The sequence below is a fragment of the Chaetodon trifascialis genome, chromosome 6 (genome assembly GCF_039877785.1).
Source record: "Chaetodon trifascialis isolate fChaTrf1 chromosome 6, fChaTrf1.hap1, whole genome shotgun sequence".
NCBI classification, from domain to species: domain Eukaryota; kingdom Metazoa; phylum Chordata; class Actinopteri; order Chaetodontiformes; family Chaetodontidae; genus Chaetodon; species Chaetodon trifascialis.
Window position 1 is genome coordinate 11,438,562 of NC_092061.1, and position 18,188 is coordinate 11,456,749.

Sequence of the window (18,188 nt, forward strand, 5' to 3'; positions counted from 1 at the left end):
TTTATACCTGGTTTGTCATAATGCAGTCCATAGGTGCTGCAGTGTTCTGGGTTCAGGTTGTTACTGATGTCCATTAAGTATCCCTGTCACCTTGCATTGTGTTGCCTAATGAAGCATGTTAATGGATTTAAAACAAAATTTCATGCCTTGAAGTCTACCCCCTTCTTTCTTTCTTCTCTTCTTTAAACTCTCTCCAAAAAGTTTGCTCATTAGTGATAATGGGTCAAATGAGAGCAGTGGAAAACTCTTTCATTCCTCCTTTTTTTTTTCTTCCCATCACATAGGTAACAGTGTAAAAATGTCCACCTCTCTCATGGGTTCATACAAAGATGGGGATTGTATACCACATTGTGCATGCTGATGCTGGTGTTACCTCACCTTGTTGCATTTGCCCCTTTATGAGGTGGAAAAGAAAAATACTTGACAGGGCAGATATGGCTGAGGCATTTAATGAGCAGAGGAAGGAAGAGAAAAATGGAAGAGAGAAAGAGTCAATGCAGATGCTGCATGTATAGGACAAAAAGTCATCAAAGAAGAGATGGGTGTAAAAGCTGCTTTTTATCTTAAATGGATCACATGTAGACCTTTAAAGAGAGAAGACTCTGATGAGAAAAATCAATTTGAAATTTGAAATGTCAAGGTTTCGTTTTAAGAAGACTCATTGTAGGTAAAGTCCCACTGTGCATTTGATCTCTCCGGGGCTTCATATAGAAACACATCAAGCAGAGACTGAGAATAAGAAGGTGCTTGGGGGGAGGTTACTTCTGGGACTCTTCCTTTTCAGATGGCTCAACTTCCACTGAATGAAGAAATACTGAATAAAGGACAGATGAGAGTGAAATTATTTATCACTGCTTGAAATTCACCTATTTAACATATTCACCTATTGGACATAGTCTTATATTTCTGAATATTTATTTATATGCACAGTAGCTGAGAAATCATATTTTCGATAGTAGACCACGCATCAACTCCAATGTTTAGAAATATAGAAAACTCTATAGAATTATAACATCTTGGCCAGCTACATGCCTGCTCTGTCACACAGCCAATATTTTGAAAGAACATGAGTTAAAGGAATACTGAAGCAAAAGGCACAGATGACTTGTGGTGGTGTAAAGGGGGAAAGGACAAGAGGGTTTATGAGCCAAACATCTGCAAATCCGCAAGCCTTTTTGTTTGGACTTCACCTGGAAGTGATGAGTTACCATGTTTGAACCACATCTGAATTGGAAAATAAGTGAGGGAATAGAGAGAAGGGCAGGAAGACTGACGAACATGAAGTTGTTTATAGAGACGGGAGAGAGAACAAGGAATGATGACAGGTGGATGCATAGATGGGTAGATGGATATCTTTTTTTAACAGGAGTGAAGCCCAGAGATGCCGCGGGGGGGAACACTGGTGGGAGGTGAAAGAGGAGGTGAAAAACACATAAAAGCTATGCCAAGAGAGACGTGGGAAAGTTGATGATAAAGGAAGATTCAGAGGAATGGAGGCAAACAGGTACACTCATGAGCCAAACACCAAAGATCTACAAGCCTTATACAGGGAGGTCATGTCTCACTTTGTCTCCTCTGGAGTAAAATCGTTCGGAGAGCAAGAGAGAAAAAAAGAGATAAAAGCGATTGCGAATATATAAGAGAAAACAGAAACATTAAAGCAGAGGGGGGATAGGGACAGAGATCTAAAGGCATAGCAGATTTGGTCGGGCAGAGTAAAAGGCAGTCAGGCAAGCAGATAAACACAGAAACAACTGAAGAGAGTGCAAAACCTTTTACAAAAGGATGTGACCCCAGAGAAGTAGTTTACATCCTTGGAGGACACTGGAGGTGAAATGTCTTTAGCAATGAAAAGTGGTGAGAGAGAGCTAATAGAGAGATAAAGCAAAGCAAGGAGAGAAATCAGGATCTAACAGCCTTGAGAGTATGACGGTGCAGCAGACTAGTTTTTAAGACAAAACCTAAGAAGCTAAAAGTTTTCCAGGCAGCCAGAAAAGTGAAATTCCCAAGTTTGGGTTTTCGGTAAACCTGAATGTTTACAGCCCCCCTATAAAGGAAGCCATGTCTCTCTTTATCATACTCCAGACATGCTGAAAACTAGGGGCCACTTAAACCTACCTTTGTCACTTTTTGTTTGTCAGATCTGAACAAGTCAACAAAGCTCAGCAGGCAAAACGCTCTGCTTCTGAGGATTGGAGATGCGTGGAGGATGGAGTAAACACACATTGCATAAGCAGCATCACGAATACGCGCCCAGTGGAAATCCTGGGTTAGTCTTCTCTGTAGTTCCATTGTGTTTGTACGTCCACTTTTCAGAATTGAAACGCTGTTGTTTAGCAGACACATTTCTAAGTTTTGCCAAACTTTTAACAATCAGTGTGTTAACAGTTGAAATTAGTGTAGCAACTTTTTAGCTCATATCTGTATTTCCTAAATAGTGTATATTGGCAGAAAGAAAAATACAGCTGCTTCCACTACTGCTGACCCATCACAGACCCAGGAGAAGTGACATATACAAACAAGCTGGTCAATACTTGGAATCTGTAAATAAATATATATATATATATTTGATTACATTCAGGGGAAATTTCATGCTTTATTGATGTGGATACTGACACTAGAAACTAGAATAGTGGTTGATTGTCGCCAGCAGCAACAACAGAGCCAGAAGACAAAGAGGAAAGGAGGAAAATGTGCTTCCATCTAAAATCCTTTAGTCTAATAGACTACCGATAATTGTCAAGTAGGATGTACAGTTTAGACAATGTCAAAACAGCTCAGGGCGTAGGAAGGTCAAGATCAAAATAGGTCTTAGAAATAGGAAGAAGAGAAGAAAGAATGAGAGGCAGCTGAGGCAAGTGAAAGTCGGGAAGGGGGTGTGGAGGGGGATTAAAAGCTGGAGAAGATTTGGGCAGATAGGGAAGGTGATGCACACCTAAAAGGTGCCAAGCCTTTTATAGAGTGTTGGTTTTTTACAAGTGTTGGTTAAGCTCTCTTTGGGGACTCTGGGAATGCGAAGCCTGGGGCTTTTAGAAAAAAGAATGAAAGAGAGGAAGAAAAGGATGGAAGTGAAGCAAAGGAGTGGTGGACAGAGATAGGCACTTACATCTGAAGGAATAGAGGATTTAAAGAGCAATAGGCAGTCAGGAGGACTACAGATGCTTCAGGGCCAAAGGCATTTGATTTCCTATATGGAGGTAAACTTCCCAAGTTTAGGGACAGATCCCTAGGGCTGAGTACTTGAACATTTTCAGCCACAACTTGATGAACGAAGCTTACGAGACACAGGCCTACATACCATGTGAGGCTCAATCTATATTTAAAGAACCACTGCCTTTGAGCCACACAACAGTGAGATGCCTGAGGCAGGGATAAGGATAGCCAGAGGTAAAGGCTGAAGGGAAAGGCAAAGCAGAGAGATAAGGATGTTGGTCTAAAAGCAGAACAAAATTGGATGAAGATCGCATGAGAGGCAATTTCACTAAATTACATTTCTATTGAAAATTTTAACGTTTCCTGTCCATTGATATATACCCTGAAAATATGTTTGAGTTCTGAATATGGTGCCTTTTAAGGGGATTTATGTCTATTGACCAGCATAAATATATCTTAATTATACCCACTGATATTCTATGTGGTGAAATAATCAAAGATGATGTTTGAGTGGGTGACTACTTTGTATGGGCACAGTGTCTTAAATACACCCACAGTTTTGTTTTTGTTCATTTGGTCATAAAGGAACTGCAAGAGTTCTATCTCATGTTTGTGTTACACTTGTGCAAGCAAGGTCCAGGAAACAGGAGGTGAGACCCAAATGCAGGTGGAGCTGGAGCAATTCAAGTGATTTATTACAACAAGGTAATGTACAAGAGGCTTACAGGATATGGAGGCCGGTTAGGGTCAAAACCAGAGAAGACAGTCCAAACAGGCAAACAAATCCAACTGGGAACAGGCTAAAATCAGTAGTCCAAAACAGGCAGTGTCCAGGGAAAACATAGCAAAGGTGCAGAAACACTAGGAAAAGGCTGGGAAGCTTGAGAGATGCAAGGAAACCATGGGAGGAGAGAAGAAACACGTACATTTATTTTTAGAGAAATGAGACATCCTTACCTCTGAAGCGTCACATGATGCAACGTCCAATTCTGATGACGGCAGCAGCTGATCACAGCTGGATCAGCTGTCAGCCGCCTTAGAGAGCTGTCGCGGCTTTTCTGTCTGCACATGTGCGCTATGCTAATACTAATAAAGGCACAGAGTTATCAGTGCAAGAGCAGCAGTGTTTTCTCTCTGTAACCTGTTACCCGTTTAACAAACACCTGCACATGAATAACAACCTGTGTCCTGCTCAGAGGCACAGGAACCATTTCTACTGGCAGAAAGCCTTTCTATTATTTATTCTTTATTCCATCTGTACTTATTGATATTCTGAATGTGAAATCATTATTTAATAACCCAGAATGTGATCATGGTGTCTTTGAGCACTGGAAATAATTACACTAAATGTATCAGGGAAAATTAAAGTTATGTAACTCATATCCCCAACCAATCAGCCTCACACGTGACTGAGTGGAAGTGAGGATAAATGATGTGATAAAAAGTGTTCCTTGCTGACAGACAGACTCTCCTGCTCTGTCTGATTTGAATTGTATCCATAATAAAAGTTAATGGGGGAAATAACAGATCATGAAAAGAAAAATCTTTCTAATAAATGAAAAAAGTTGTTTGTGGTCCTTTTGTTTGGACCTACAATGAACACAGATTTGAATCAGAAAATAAAACTTGCGAGTGATGAAATTGAGTTTAATCTGCTATCTGTCTTCACTCCGGAAGAAAACTTCACTGGTCAGTCCGATTAGTTGCGGCGTCCAATCAATGACCAATATCCAATAAAGGGGCGTGTCAGCTTCTCAGAGGTCCCTTCTTGTTACTGTTGCACCCCCATCAAGGGGTGTCAGTTTGCAGATTGAAGCTGAAATGTTTCACTCCATGCCAATATTTCAATATTACTTTACAACTGGGGAAAATAATGTACATTTAAATGTACTGCTGTCCATTGAAATTAGATTTTTACCCTGCTACCCACTCTGGCCCCCACCCAAATTGTCATGTAAAACATCACTCTGGCATTAAATGGATCAAAAAGTGATGCAAGGTCACACATAGCTTCCCCTACTCCTCCTTCAGCTTGCCTTGCCACTTGAGCAAAACCAATTTGTGTCAGCACAGATTCCAAAGCAGCAAAGAAAACTCAAATCATGATATGGACACTGGCCGATCAAGCTCCACTCCCTACTGGAGAGCAAACACCAATCGGTGGTAATACTCGGTAGCTCTGATAGCTCCGACAAGCTGTTACTGTGGACGGATGCATGGATGGATGGACAGTGCCTCTTTCTGAAGTCACTACCAGTTATGCTTGGCTATTCCCCAACAGCATTGTAGCAAAAGTTACAAGCCTAGATTTTAAGTGCCTCTGGCAGGGAGAGGGCTCTTTGAACAGAGCAGAAGGTTAGGACGGAGAAAGGCCTGAAAGTGCACAATCCCAAAGTTTGGCATCTTCGTTATTATTTGAAGGTGAGGAAGACGTGTAAGTCAAGCAGAGAGAGTGAGAGAGGAAGAACTGGGGAGCAGCCAGGCTCCGACAGACAACCAGGGAGTTACATAGACTGAATCTCATTTGCAGATGTTTGATGTTTCCCTCTTACACCACACTCAGGGGAGTCTCCTCTAATACCGGATGTGTTAACGCCTCCTTTCGGACTGCCCATTTCATTTCTTCGCAGTCTAAAGTTCATATTAATGTTTCTCCTCCTTTGCTTTCCTTCCTCTAAATGGGTTTCTCTTTGCAGACTCCAGCAACTGTTTTATTTAGATTTCTTGTAATTTATTTCTTGTTGGAAAATATCTATATGCCTAGAATCATGTACATTATGTTTAGCAGTCATAACATCAACAGAAAAGACTGACCTTTATCTTTTCTCCTAACAAATAACTGACTAATTGCAAAACTATTTAACTGTAAGTCGGAAATGACAGAATGGGTTATGTGCAGTTCATAAAAAAGTATGTTGAAGTATTTGGATAAAGCTAGGGAAACATCACAGCCATTCCTTCTATTATGGGGTAAGGGTTCGGTTAAAAATCACTTTAAGAGTTGAAAGAAACAAGCACACTGGTCTCCAGTCTGGAATTGACAGTCATTACACATGACACAGAGCCTGCCTCTCAGAGTGGAATAACAGCTTGGACTTTACACACTCTCAAAGTGAGATTCAGCCCGAGAGTACAGAAAGCAAATAGGGGAAACTGAGGGAGGTTTCAGATGAAAAGCCAAGGGAAGAGAGACGGATGAGGCGAAAGCAAGCAGGGGAGGAAGCAGTGCTGGAACACGGACAGAGTACCACTGAGCTGGTCGGTACATGCAGGTGAAATCCCTGCGTGCTGTTGGCTGCTACACTACATTAACTCTAGCTTTCACTTTGAGCCAGGGACTTGGAGGATAGATGGGATGGGGGGGGGGGGGAAGGGAAGCTTGACGAATTGGGGAAAGGGACACACAGAGAACTGCACAATACAAACCTCAACCTTGTTTCATAAGGAATTATGGAAACCATTCCAGTTGATTGAGTTTTCTTTTCAAATGCCTTTTCAGTTCCACTTGTTAAACACAACACCCAAAGCAATAATCCGCAGTGGCATATTGCAAAGGTGGGAGAAAACCTGGAGTGACTCAGGGTCATACAGACACTCTAAAAGTTTTTAAAACTGTTGCAACAACCACTTAGGTGTCAGGGAATAGCATGGCAGCAGTAATGCAGTCATCGCTATTAGATGAGGATGAAGAGCCCTGGGACTGTGGTGGTGCTCAGTATGTCTTTGCAGGGAGACTTGGGAGGAGTGGTTGAGTAAGATGACAGCGCTTGAGGAAAAAGCTGTTGAGGTGATGGGTGATCATGGTGTTAATGGACTTACTGTCTCCCTGAGGAATGTTTCTCAAACAGATGGTTACCTGAGTGGGCAAGGTCGGTGGCAATTTTACCCATCTTTTTATCCACCATGGTGTCCTGAAGCTCCTTGATGGAAAGCAGCTGACAGCCAATGATCCGCTCAGCAGTGGGGAGTACATGCTCAAGCCTCATCCTTTGAACAGGAGGCAGGAACTCAAGCAAACTTTGATGGAGGAAATGAGGATGTTTTTTTGAGTAAAATTGGATCAGGATATGTCTACGTTTGAGATTCAGCTACTTTTATTTCTTGTTTTTTCAAGGTGGTGTTCATAAACATAGCACTGAATATCTGACACGTCATCACTAAGCCATGCACTGTCCTACATGTTATTTTGCAAACAAAATCACCTGAATTTCATTGTTTGTTGTAATTATTTCTATTAATGTAATACTTTTTAACATTAATATGTGTTCTTTTCTGATTTATTAGATTTAAAATATATTAATAGGCTTGTGTGTCTGTCTTTAAATTTCCATGTCTGTGTCAGCTATCTTCATGCGTAAGTTGATTCTTTCATTACAAAACTACAAATGTTTAGACAAATTATTTAAAGAGTAACTTAACACCATGTTTGCAGCAGAAGCAGTGTTTCTGCTGCCCTCGCTGGTTGGAAATATCAACCACACCCACTTGAGGGGCGTTAATTTACACTTTAATGATTCTTTACGGCCGATTTGCATCTTTGTATTTCTCAAATTAAGCTGAGTATCGTGGCGTTCACAAATTATTTACAAAATTGGTGAATTTGAATGAGCTGCATGGAGTGAGACAGTTTAAGATTTTTTAAGCTCCTCACAGAGTGGAGCAAAGCGAATGCATTAGACACACAACCTGTACTATAAGCCACGGTGGAGAAAGGATTGATGATTGCAAATAAAGCCAGAGCGACCCTTTAGTCAGTTAGCAGACAAGGAGACAGAGAATGGCTGACAGCGGCACTAACAAGTACGAGGCAACAAAGAGGCCAATAATGCAGCCACTAAAAATAGGCAGATGTGACATAAAGCACAGACAAAGACAAAGTTTGTAGACACAAGCTGATTAGTAAGCACATGTTCCTGAAAACTGGATTGGCATAAATTATTTTGTACTGTAAAACAAGAAGAGGAACAAGCCCAACATGCATATGAATAAGCAGGCGAGTATTATGCTGTTTGGTTTCTCTCCATGATTTAATTTTTTTCTTGCTCTGTTGACAAAAGCTTTTTGATTCTGTTGATTTACAAAGCTTTCTCACCACAGAGAACATAATCAGACAGAGCAGAATGTTTATGTAGCTTGGCACCATTGATTATGAATGGCAGTGGCCACGCCATGATAAATATGGAGATTTAAGAACGAAGATTAAATCTGCTTAGATATCGGTAAAAAGTATAGAGCTGTGTGTGTGTGTGTGTGTGTGTGTGTGTGTGTGTGTGTGTTTCTGCAATCATAGATCTGTGACAGTGTTTGCTGGTGTTTATTGATGAGGATAAGGGAGTGAATGTGGTTTTGCTTTTATTAGGATGGAATACAGAAGCACAGTAAACTAAAGCGCACACACAGCACACATTTATTGTTTTCTGTGGTGAAAAAACCCCAACAAATTTTGTCTGTATTAGCCTCTCTGTATGAACTGTGTGTGTATGGTTGGACACGTGAGGCACTCAGTTTGTCTGTTTTTGTTTTTGTTTTTTTTGTTTTTCTTACAACTGATTCATGTTATGTAGCTCATTAGGAGTCTAAGCACTGGTGATGATGACTGTGTTGCCAATGATAATATAGTTAAACAGTACTATTGCTATTACAAATTATTTCTGCTAATTAATAATAGTAATTAGATTTTAATGATCTGAAAACCCTGTGCTCCCAGACTGATTAGAGCAGTGTTGTCTGGCCGTTAAAGATGCCATCTCGATATCTCTGTTTGCTCATCCACCTTTCTCATCAACTCATGTACACAAAGAGATACAACAGCAATGTCACACGTAGTAGGTAAAGAGAGTTAACATGGAATCAGTGAAGTGAAGGCTAAAGTTTAGCCTTCACTCATTCTGTCTTGTGCTAACACAGCATGACATGCACATCTGCATATGTGCACTTATCTGCACACAGTTTGAAACTCCCTTGTAAACAGATTAGATGTCCAGCTGTTGTCCTCTGGAGTTCTGCATGTGTCGTCTGTGTTTTGTCTGCCCGTGCAGCTGTTGATGTGTCAGAAAGGAAGAGAAAAAAACAACAACTTTCCACCACAAACTACAATTACTCTGCTGTCATGCTCTTCCTTGCCATGTCATGTTGTTGTTACTGAAAGACTGAAAACATTCCCTCTTAATCTGCTCAGGGTGGGAAAAGGCATTGATGTGATATCTGACAAACACACACGCACACAGACTGTCCAAAATGTCTCCCACTGCCCTTGCTTAACAATTTAAACTTACATCCTTTTTGTTAGACTCATACATATGTGTGCGTGCAGGAATGTATTTGTCCTCTTTCTAAATTCATTTCTTTCTGAATCAATACTGTTGCATGATGTCTCTGCTATTAATACACTGTTAAACCTCCAAAACTTGGCATTGATGCAATCACGCCATCGCCCCAGCCCTCTGGCCCTTAACAAGTCTAATCAATCCAGTTAATTGCTCAGCCATGACACGGGCAATGACGACAGTGTCATCCGTTTTCCATATCAAATACATCATTAGGTAGTTGCTTTACATAACCACACACGCGCGCACACACACACACACACATACTCCGACATCATTAGCAGTGGTCTCAACCAGTGTGCCTTAATTAGGATTACCTTGACCTACAATGTAGCTCATTAAGAATAGAGGAGTCCAGGCTGTAAAAATCCTGACACCAGCATCCAGCTTTATTTATCAAACAAAAATAACCCTTAAAGAGATAATTACAGTGGTTTGGTTCTATAATGAAAAACTCTTAACAGTGTCAATAGTTAATTGTCCCGGCTGGGATATATCGAGCATTCAGCAAAATGGGACACTTTTTGGCAAATGCATCCCTGTCCTAACAGCACAGATATTGGCAGATATTCAACACAACAACACACTCTCTCCAACTAAAGTCAAGTCAAATTTTACTGTGTCCTCGATACAATTGTACATACCCACAAAAACTTTTAATTCTCTTATAGCCATAAAGCTTAATTGAACCTTAATGTTGCTATGTCTGTTGCTGTTGTCAACATCAATAGGCCAAAGTATCAACATCAAAACTCAGAAAGGCAACAGCATGCCTCTCACTTCCGGTGAGTCACCACCATATGCTTTTGCTTTCATGTCTGTGTTTGTTTATGCAGAGGAGAGAGTCAGTGATGATGTACTGTTCTGGAAACAAACGTCTCAGCTCAGAAAAAAACAAAGGATAGAATAGCAAAGAAACACTGCCAGTAAGAGACATTTACTGAACCTGTTCACACAGAGATAACCGATCAGCTACAGCAGAGAATATGGTATAAGGAAATCAGTGATGGTCTTAATATTTATGCTAAATCTGTGTGTATGAGCAGGTGTTTGTCCCTCTTTCTGCTTGTCCTCTATATTTTTTTTGTATACTGCTTTCAAAAGAATGCATATGTTCCTCTTGAGCCAAGTACAGAAGCCGTGTTTCCATCAACTCATTTTTATGTGTATTTTGAAGTATCTCATTAGAAAAGGTTAATGGAAACGGCAAAATTCGAACAAACTTCAGTTTTGTAAAAGCGTTTTTACACTCGCAACTTCATATGCTTAATGGATGATGGAAAAACAGTTTTTTGAAGAAGCTCTTACGTAGTGAATGTTTAACTCAGCTGAGAAAAGAAGTAGTTACTGTAGATTGGAATCTCTCCTCATCGCTCCACAGATCTGATGTGACCTTCCTCACACTAATACATGAAATAAACAGAAATGTGATATCTCCATCATGTTTTCTACATGTTTTTTCACTCTTTGAGGTTTGACTGGCGCTCTTTTAATTACGTCATCTTGTTGTGCCCTCTTCTTCTGCAATGGTATGAAGGCTTCTTCTTCATGGGAGAGTTGGCACCACCTCCTGCTTATGTTGATGAATGAACTCTTGGTAGCAGATAAAAACCAGCATTCATTCGCACGTTGCAATACTTGTGAATTTGAACCCAGCTAGCGTCTCACCTCCATCTCTATCTCTCTTTCTCCAGATATCCGTGGTATTGAGGACTTCCTGGACAGGACCTCTCAGCAGGGAATGGACGTATCCCTTCAGAAGGTGGAATCTAATATCAACATGATGATAACGAGTCTGTTCAGAACAATGCGTGTGGAAGAGCTGCATCGCTACAGGGATACACTACGCAGAGCTGTGCTGTTCATGAGTCCAGCTACAGCCAAGGCTTTTATCACTGAGGTAACAAGGGTGGTTCTTGGTCTTGTCTCATCTTTGCTTTAACAATGTTGAATGCGCAGTAACAGCAGTAGAAGCTTTTCTCACAGTCTGAGAATGGCCAGATAACTTTAAAATACCCCCACAGTCCTATTTGTTGAGAGGTTACCATGTCTTGTGGATCAAAGTGCTTTGATACAGGAATAGAAAACAGATCTGTAGGTTAGTGCAACTCCTACTGGACTGGAATCAATCAGGTCTTGATTCCTTGGGTAAAAAAAGCAATGTGATTGGCTGAAGCATGTCAGTGTATCCTTATAAAAAGGGTGCTGTTGATCATATTAGATGTGCCCCTTCCATAACCCTGTTAATAAGTCTCTCGTCATTCATGGTGAGTGCTGACTGGAGGGGAAAACAAAAGTACGTCAGGGTCGATTTTGACCACTTTTTTAACAGGTTGGATGCAAAGTGCAAGACTTAAAAAAAAAAAAAAATCACAGGGAATCAGGTTGTCACTGATGCACAGAGGAGGTTAGGAGAGGATCAGCCTCCATCAAAATTTAGACTTTAATATCCTGCTCTTCTCAGGGCTCAGTTTCCCACAGAGCGCGCACATTAACACAATAGCCTTGGTCATACTTGACAATTATGTATTTTAGGTTATCAAGAGTGTTTTGAAGGGTTTTTTTTTTTCTCAAATGGCCTTACACGCATTAATCATGCTACCAGGCTCATGGTAGCATGGTCTGACTCACGTAAGCACTCAGTGTCTCTGGACAATGAATGAGATCAACTTCAATTATAACAGCCATTCCTCTCAAGTCCAGTGGAGTGTTATTCATGATGCCTTGAACATGGCATGGCACTCAGAAAAATGAAATTTCTCTCTGTGCTTCTCTGCTCTCTATAGGACACACACACACACACACACACACACACACACACACACACACGTATATCTTTACATATATGTAAGTATTTCCTTACGTCCATACGAGTTTCAAAGACATTCTTTCCACAGTCACACATGTGGACTGAAACACACACACACACCCTCCGACCCCCACCTATCGTTCTCTCTATCTCTGCAGAAGAAGACAATTGGGGAGTTCCTCTTCCTCTTATACATAAATGATATGGAGGTCATGGTTGAAAGCAATAGGCTCTAGCATTAGTTATGAATTCATAATTTGATGCGGTAGGATGGGGCTTAATCCCATGTGTCATGTTCTCATCTCAGTTTAATTAAAAGTGACCTCGGAAAGAGCAATCACAATCTAATTTGGTTGGAGGCGTGACAGGGAGGGGGTGAAAGATGGCGTGTTATTGTGTGTCTGTGAAGACGATGACAATGTCTCTCATCAAGGTTTTGCACTTTTGCAACATGCTACGGAAGCCTTTAAGCCTGCTTCAAGTGATTTTTGAGCACTAGAGAGCAGAAGGACCCCTAAAACAAACTCACAACAAAGATCGTTTTATTTATCAGTTAGTTTTAACTTACAGGGTAGGGTCAGCTGCCTACTTGCGCACACGTCCAGCAGCAATGCAGCAACATTAATATTCCTTATTTTCTTACTCTTGGTTTTCATACTTATTGGTTATGTTGGTGTGCAACGGGCACAAAACAAAGCCATGTCCGGTGGAATCTCCCCATAACAGAGTTGCACAATCCAAGGAACACAAGCGATCAGATGTTGTAATCAAACCCAAGTGTAGTCATATTATCTAAAAATATATTTAGGGGTTAAACCCAAAGCAAGCACACAAACTCTTGTTTGTATTCCTTATTGCATTTAACCACTGTGCACAGCTTTGCCCATACTTAAATGTTCACTGTAGTCTGTTGCGAATGTCAAATTGGAACCAATTGGAAATGCAAATGCATTTGCAATAAAAAAACAACAACAACATTGTAATGGAAATATTCCCACATGTTGATATAATGGTGTCATACCGTCGTGCACAGTAACAAGCACGGCTGAAAGTGATAGCAACAATACCACTTGTTCCACAGTGGAAGAGCTGGTTGCAAAAAGGGGAGCGACTTCAGGAGTGTGCAGGGGGTTTGGTTGATAAAGATAAGAGATGGAAAATTGTCAGATCAACAAGAATATTGTTATTACAGAAATGCCCTGAAATACTAAGATATTAATTTAGAGTCATATCTCCCATCCCTACTGGCAGAGTATTTTTCACTGCAACTATGACCACTCTACCTCCACTTGTATTCCAGATGCAACATGTATGCACTCACTGTATCAGATGCATATGTTTTGACAAATTCATAATTAATGTTTTCTATAACCTAATTCCACTGACATGCTGAATCTAGGCCTGGTCATCTGTCTCTTTGTACACATGATTCACCTCACTGACCCCCCAAAACAACACAGATGATCAGGTCACTCATTTTAGATAGAAAATAAGGCCTCAAATAAAGTACCAACAAAAAGGAGTAAAAAGGGATTAAATATATTTGGAAACTGGTGGTTGAATGCATCCTTATTAGCACCCCATTCATTTGATGATCTACAACAGGTATGTAAAATTGGTTTAGCTATTCTAAAATACGGAAGTGTTGGCCTCTATTATAGTGGTTGAGCAGAACCCAAATGAGTTTTCTAGAACTTCTCTCTCAGCTGGACAGGGGTTTGTGAGATGAAGTGTCAGGACATGGTAAAGATTGGTGGATAAGACTGATGACCGCAGATCTCTGTCTCTCCCTGACAAGACGGTGAGGAGGAGTAAGCGAGAGAGAGACAGATACAAGGATTGGGAGACAGACACAGAGACGAGGAGTCAGAGAGAGATGACTGGGGCCTTGTTTTTTTCTCTGAGTTATTTGTGAGGTCATTCGTCACACACAGCTCCTCCCATCCAGATGCATAAGGCCCTGATGTTAGATGTGAGCAGGAAGCGGTTCCAAAATTCGAAGGCTTAGCAGAAGGAGAGAGTGAAGACAGGATGAAAGGCATTTAAGTGTAAGAATGTGCCTAAATCTAACCTCCGTTAACCTTAACCAAGAAGGTCACTGAAACTGTTTTCAGTCTCCAAACTGGCCATGAAGAGATTCCCAGGAAAACACAAAATTCCATATCAAAAAGCCTATTCGAGAGATACCCACATGATTATTCCAACTTGGATTGATCTGCTTATAGGGGGGGTCAGATGAGAAAACACTCATAGTATTCATTTTTTTTTGAAGGCCATGACAAAAGACAACTTCTGTGGTTTAGCCTGGAGGATATAAAAAGAAGTTAAGTAAAATAAAGGACCATGTTATCTTCAGATAATGACACAAATACAGAAGGGACATAATCCAGTGAATTCAGGAAGATCTTCAAACTATGGTGAACAATTTTTAAATGACACCACATTAATGCAGATCTGGATTGAAATTTTCTGATGACCATGGCATGCAAGCTTGCATGTAAAAGTCAGGGTTTATTGGACTGGTAGAGGACAACAGAGTGACTTATGATAGCTGATGGTTGCATGTATGAAGACCGCATATGGAAAATCACAATGACACATGAGAGTAACCATAAGCACGCTCGTCGCTACCTTACTGTGACTTTATTGTGAGTCTCTGTCCTTGCTTTTCTGTGATTTGTGGCTTTTATGTCCCTGTTGTGATGTCAGCACAGCAGGACAAATAGTTCAACATCTGCTGGATTCTGCAAGTGGAATGTGTTCCACCATGCATCTATCCATGCATTTCACCACATGAGAGCACGGATATCCTCTCAGAACCCGCATGCTCGTTCAGTTTTCTGCATTATTTAACATTTTCTTGCTTTGTCGCCTTTTTCAGGCTAGTACATGTGGGTGAGCGTACCAGCCTCTGCCAACAAGGCTCTGTGCCGGTTCATACATCTCCCTGCTCCACCCACTTCATGTAGACAGAAAGTGGGTTTCTTGCCCTGGGACCATTGTCTTATTAAAAATATTGCTTGTCATGAGTTATGAATGGTTTCCATGGACTCACTCAGCTTGTAGAGACCAATAACACGATGGATTTAAGAAAATGAAAATCATTCTAATTGTTGATGTGAGGTTTTCTCTTGGTTCAAATGCTTAGTTACTGAAACACAAAGCAAAGAACAAAAATTGTACATAATCCAATAAAAGCAGGATAAATTCATACATATTCATATTCTAGTCATGAATTATGCATTAGATCTACACATGGCAACTATGATCGTGCTGTAAAGGCAATATACAGTAGAAGCAGTACCAGGGATTCCTAAATGGTGTCGTTGAATCCGAGGATTCAGCAGTGTAACCTGGAGTATACCAAGCGTAAACTGAAGATGACTTGATAGATCTTTGCCATGGCTCTTTTTACACAAAAAACATTGTTTTGTCCATCATGTGATGAAGTCAGTGCTTTTTTTCTTGCCATTCGTTTTCTTGGCAGAAGTGGCATGAAATGATGGGCGAATGAATCCTAAAGTATGAGAACAAAAGTGTTAGTATTTGAAAATTAGATGATATTGCCTTGAGTCAGAATTTGCTTAGACTGAATTCTATCTCACTCTCTTTCACTCTCACAAACACACGCATGCACACACAGAGACTTCATATTAGATATGCAAAGAAGTGGAAAATATGAATTTTGCCATTTGATCTCAAGGCATTAAAATTTTAAAACGTTGCCATTTTGGGACTATTTTCTCTTTAACTGACATTTCTTACTTGAAGGGCCATCAAATGGGTTGGAGATTATGCCAGAGATGACAGATGTCGCAAATGAAACATGAAGGAAAATATTCTGTATAAGATGTGTTGAATAATGTATTCACTGAATATGGCTGTATCCACTGCAAGTTTTTGCCTAATTAAAGCCTGCTCTCAACACTGTCCACTGTCTTTCAAGACTGAAAGAAGCAGAAAATACTCAATTATAGAGCTGGTATTGATGTTTGACCAGAGACTAATAAAGATTATGTATTGTAAGTGTATATTACGTAGTGCATATGCCACCAGAACATGGCGAGACTCAGTGACAACTCCACAGAAAAATGTGTTCTACATATTGTGCAAAATGTAAAAACAGCAGCATGTACATGTTCATACATCTCAGACTGACTGTTTCCTTGCCTTGGCTCAGTCACTTGATGAATTGTAATACCAACCTGGTACAGTGTTCTACTTATTTATGTATTTTTGATCATACTTCCAGGCCTCTTTAATTCTTCTTTTGCTGACAGGTCCTCAGACTCAGACAGAAGTGGTAAAAGCCTTGTGATCTATGATCCTCTCCTGACATGTCTGGAATAGCCTGAGGAAAAGGCATTTGGAAGATAAGAAACCAGTGGGTGGAATTCTGTTGTTACAGTCAGGGTGGGTGGCTCTGCTGGGAGCTGTGTTTAGAAAAAGTTGTTGAGCTGTTGTCATTGTTTCAGGATTGTACTCTTTCTCTGCGTGTGTGCACTTGCTTTATTTACTTTTGTGGTTTAAAGTGTAAACACCCCATGTACCGATTGCAATTCAATGATCATCAAATGAAAGTCATAGAAAATCCATTGAAGTCTTTGAAACCCGTATGCCTAGACCTTACAGCGTTTCTCCAAAGAGCCACTAACATTAAATTAAATTTCAAAGTACTTTGAAACATGAAAGGTCTGACATGCAAAGATTTAATGTATGAGTATATGAAACATCAAATAATTGTTACATTGTTATTTGTTGAGGTGAGAATTACATCTCAAATATTCATCATATTTTATAGAAACAAACAGTACAAGAAAGAATCACTGATTCAGCAGATGTGCACTAGATACTATAGTAACTGTAAGGACAGAAAATAGCATCCTGGATGGGTGTGTAGGTGTTCAGAGGGCAGGAATTATACCACTGCCAAGCAGCCAGTGCTGTGGGTGTGACCATAAAGCCCCTTCTGCCACACGGCCAGTTTATCATGCCCTGCTTTGAACTGGCCGTTGTGGACTTAAAGGAAAGGATTTCCTCATTTAAAACTATATGCAAATAAACAAACTCATGTTTCCAGCTGTCTCTGTCATCACACTGGACATCAACAGCCGCTCAAGATTTCTCACACTCTGCAAAGATCAACAACCTCTTAGCTAACATTTAGCATTGTGTGATAAGCACAAGCAGCTAAATGCTGTACAGTGTAGGTATTAAAACATGTGTTTCAAAGTTTACCAGGATATTGCTGCATAGTGTTTGATAACTATAAGCATACATAACATTTATAACCTTCGGTGAGATCAGACTTGCCGTTGCTACTTTTTCAATGTGATGCCACTAAAGGAGCACACAAATTAAAAAGGGAATGAGCTTAGCTTAGCTTAGCTTAGCTTAGCTCACTACACTTTCCAAGTAGCTTGCTGCCGCTGCTGCCAGAGAATGATAAGGTTATGTTGATTGTATACTGTTCTATCTTCATAATATGTAATTATAACTTATTGTTATTGCACCATTGTTTTGGCCTTGGTGCCCTACATTTTGGCCATCATGCCACAGTAAATTTGTATTCATAAAAGGCCAAAGTGGCATTGCCCCAAAAATGGCTTAATTCATGGCCTGTGTTCTGATTGATGGTCCCCTTGCTTTGGTGTGCACACATGTATGGTCTCCATTTTTACTTTTAAATGTAGAGCTTGATCAATCAAGAAGCCTTTGACAAAAGGAGCACGGCAGTTGAGAGCCACAGAGAATTTAGTTTGATTACACAATTCAGATCAGCACTCCATGGGAAACTCATTCATTGTTAATTCTGTTGATTTCTGCTCAATTTATCCACCAAATGGCAATTATATTCCACCATTTTCATCTATTTTGATTTCAATGAAAGCAACACAGAT

General features: G+C 40.3%; 1 protein-coding gene across 4 annotated transcripts in view; it reads left to right on the forward strand.

Annotated features, from left to right (window-relative positions):
* The window catches only part of grid2 (glutamate receptor, ionotropic, delta 2), a 478,994-nt gene that overhangs the window by 281,398 nt on the left and 179,408 nt on the right, over positions 1 to 18,188 (forward strand). For all 4 annotated transcript variants that reach the window (XR_011602276.1, XM_070963684.1, XM_070963683.1 and 1 more), the window contains exon 4: positions 11,174 to 11,379. Coding sequence is in view for 3 of the 4 variants with exons in the window: in XM_070963684.1 (XP_070819785.1) it covers positions 11,174 to 11,379 (206 nt within the window). In the remaining variant the exon portion in view is untranslated. The remainder of the gene's footprint in view (positions 1 to 11,173; positions 11,380 to 18,188) is intronic.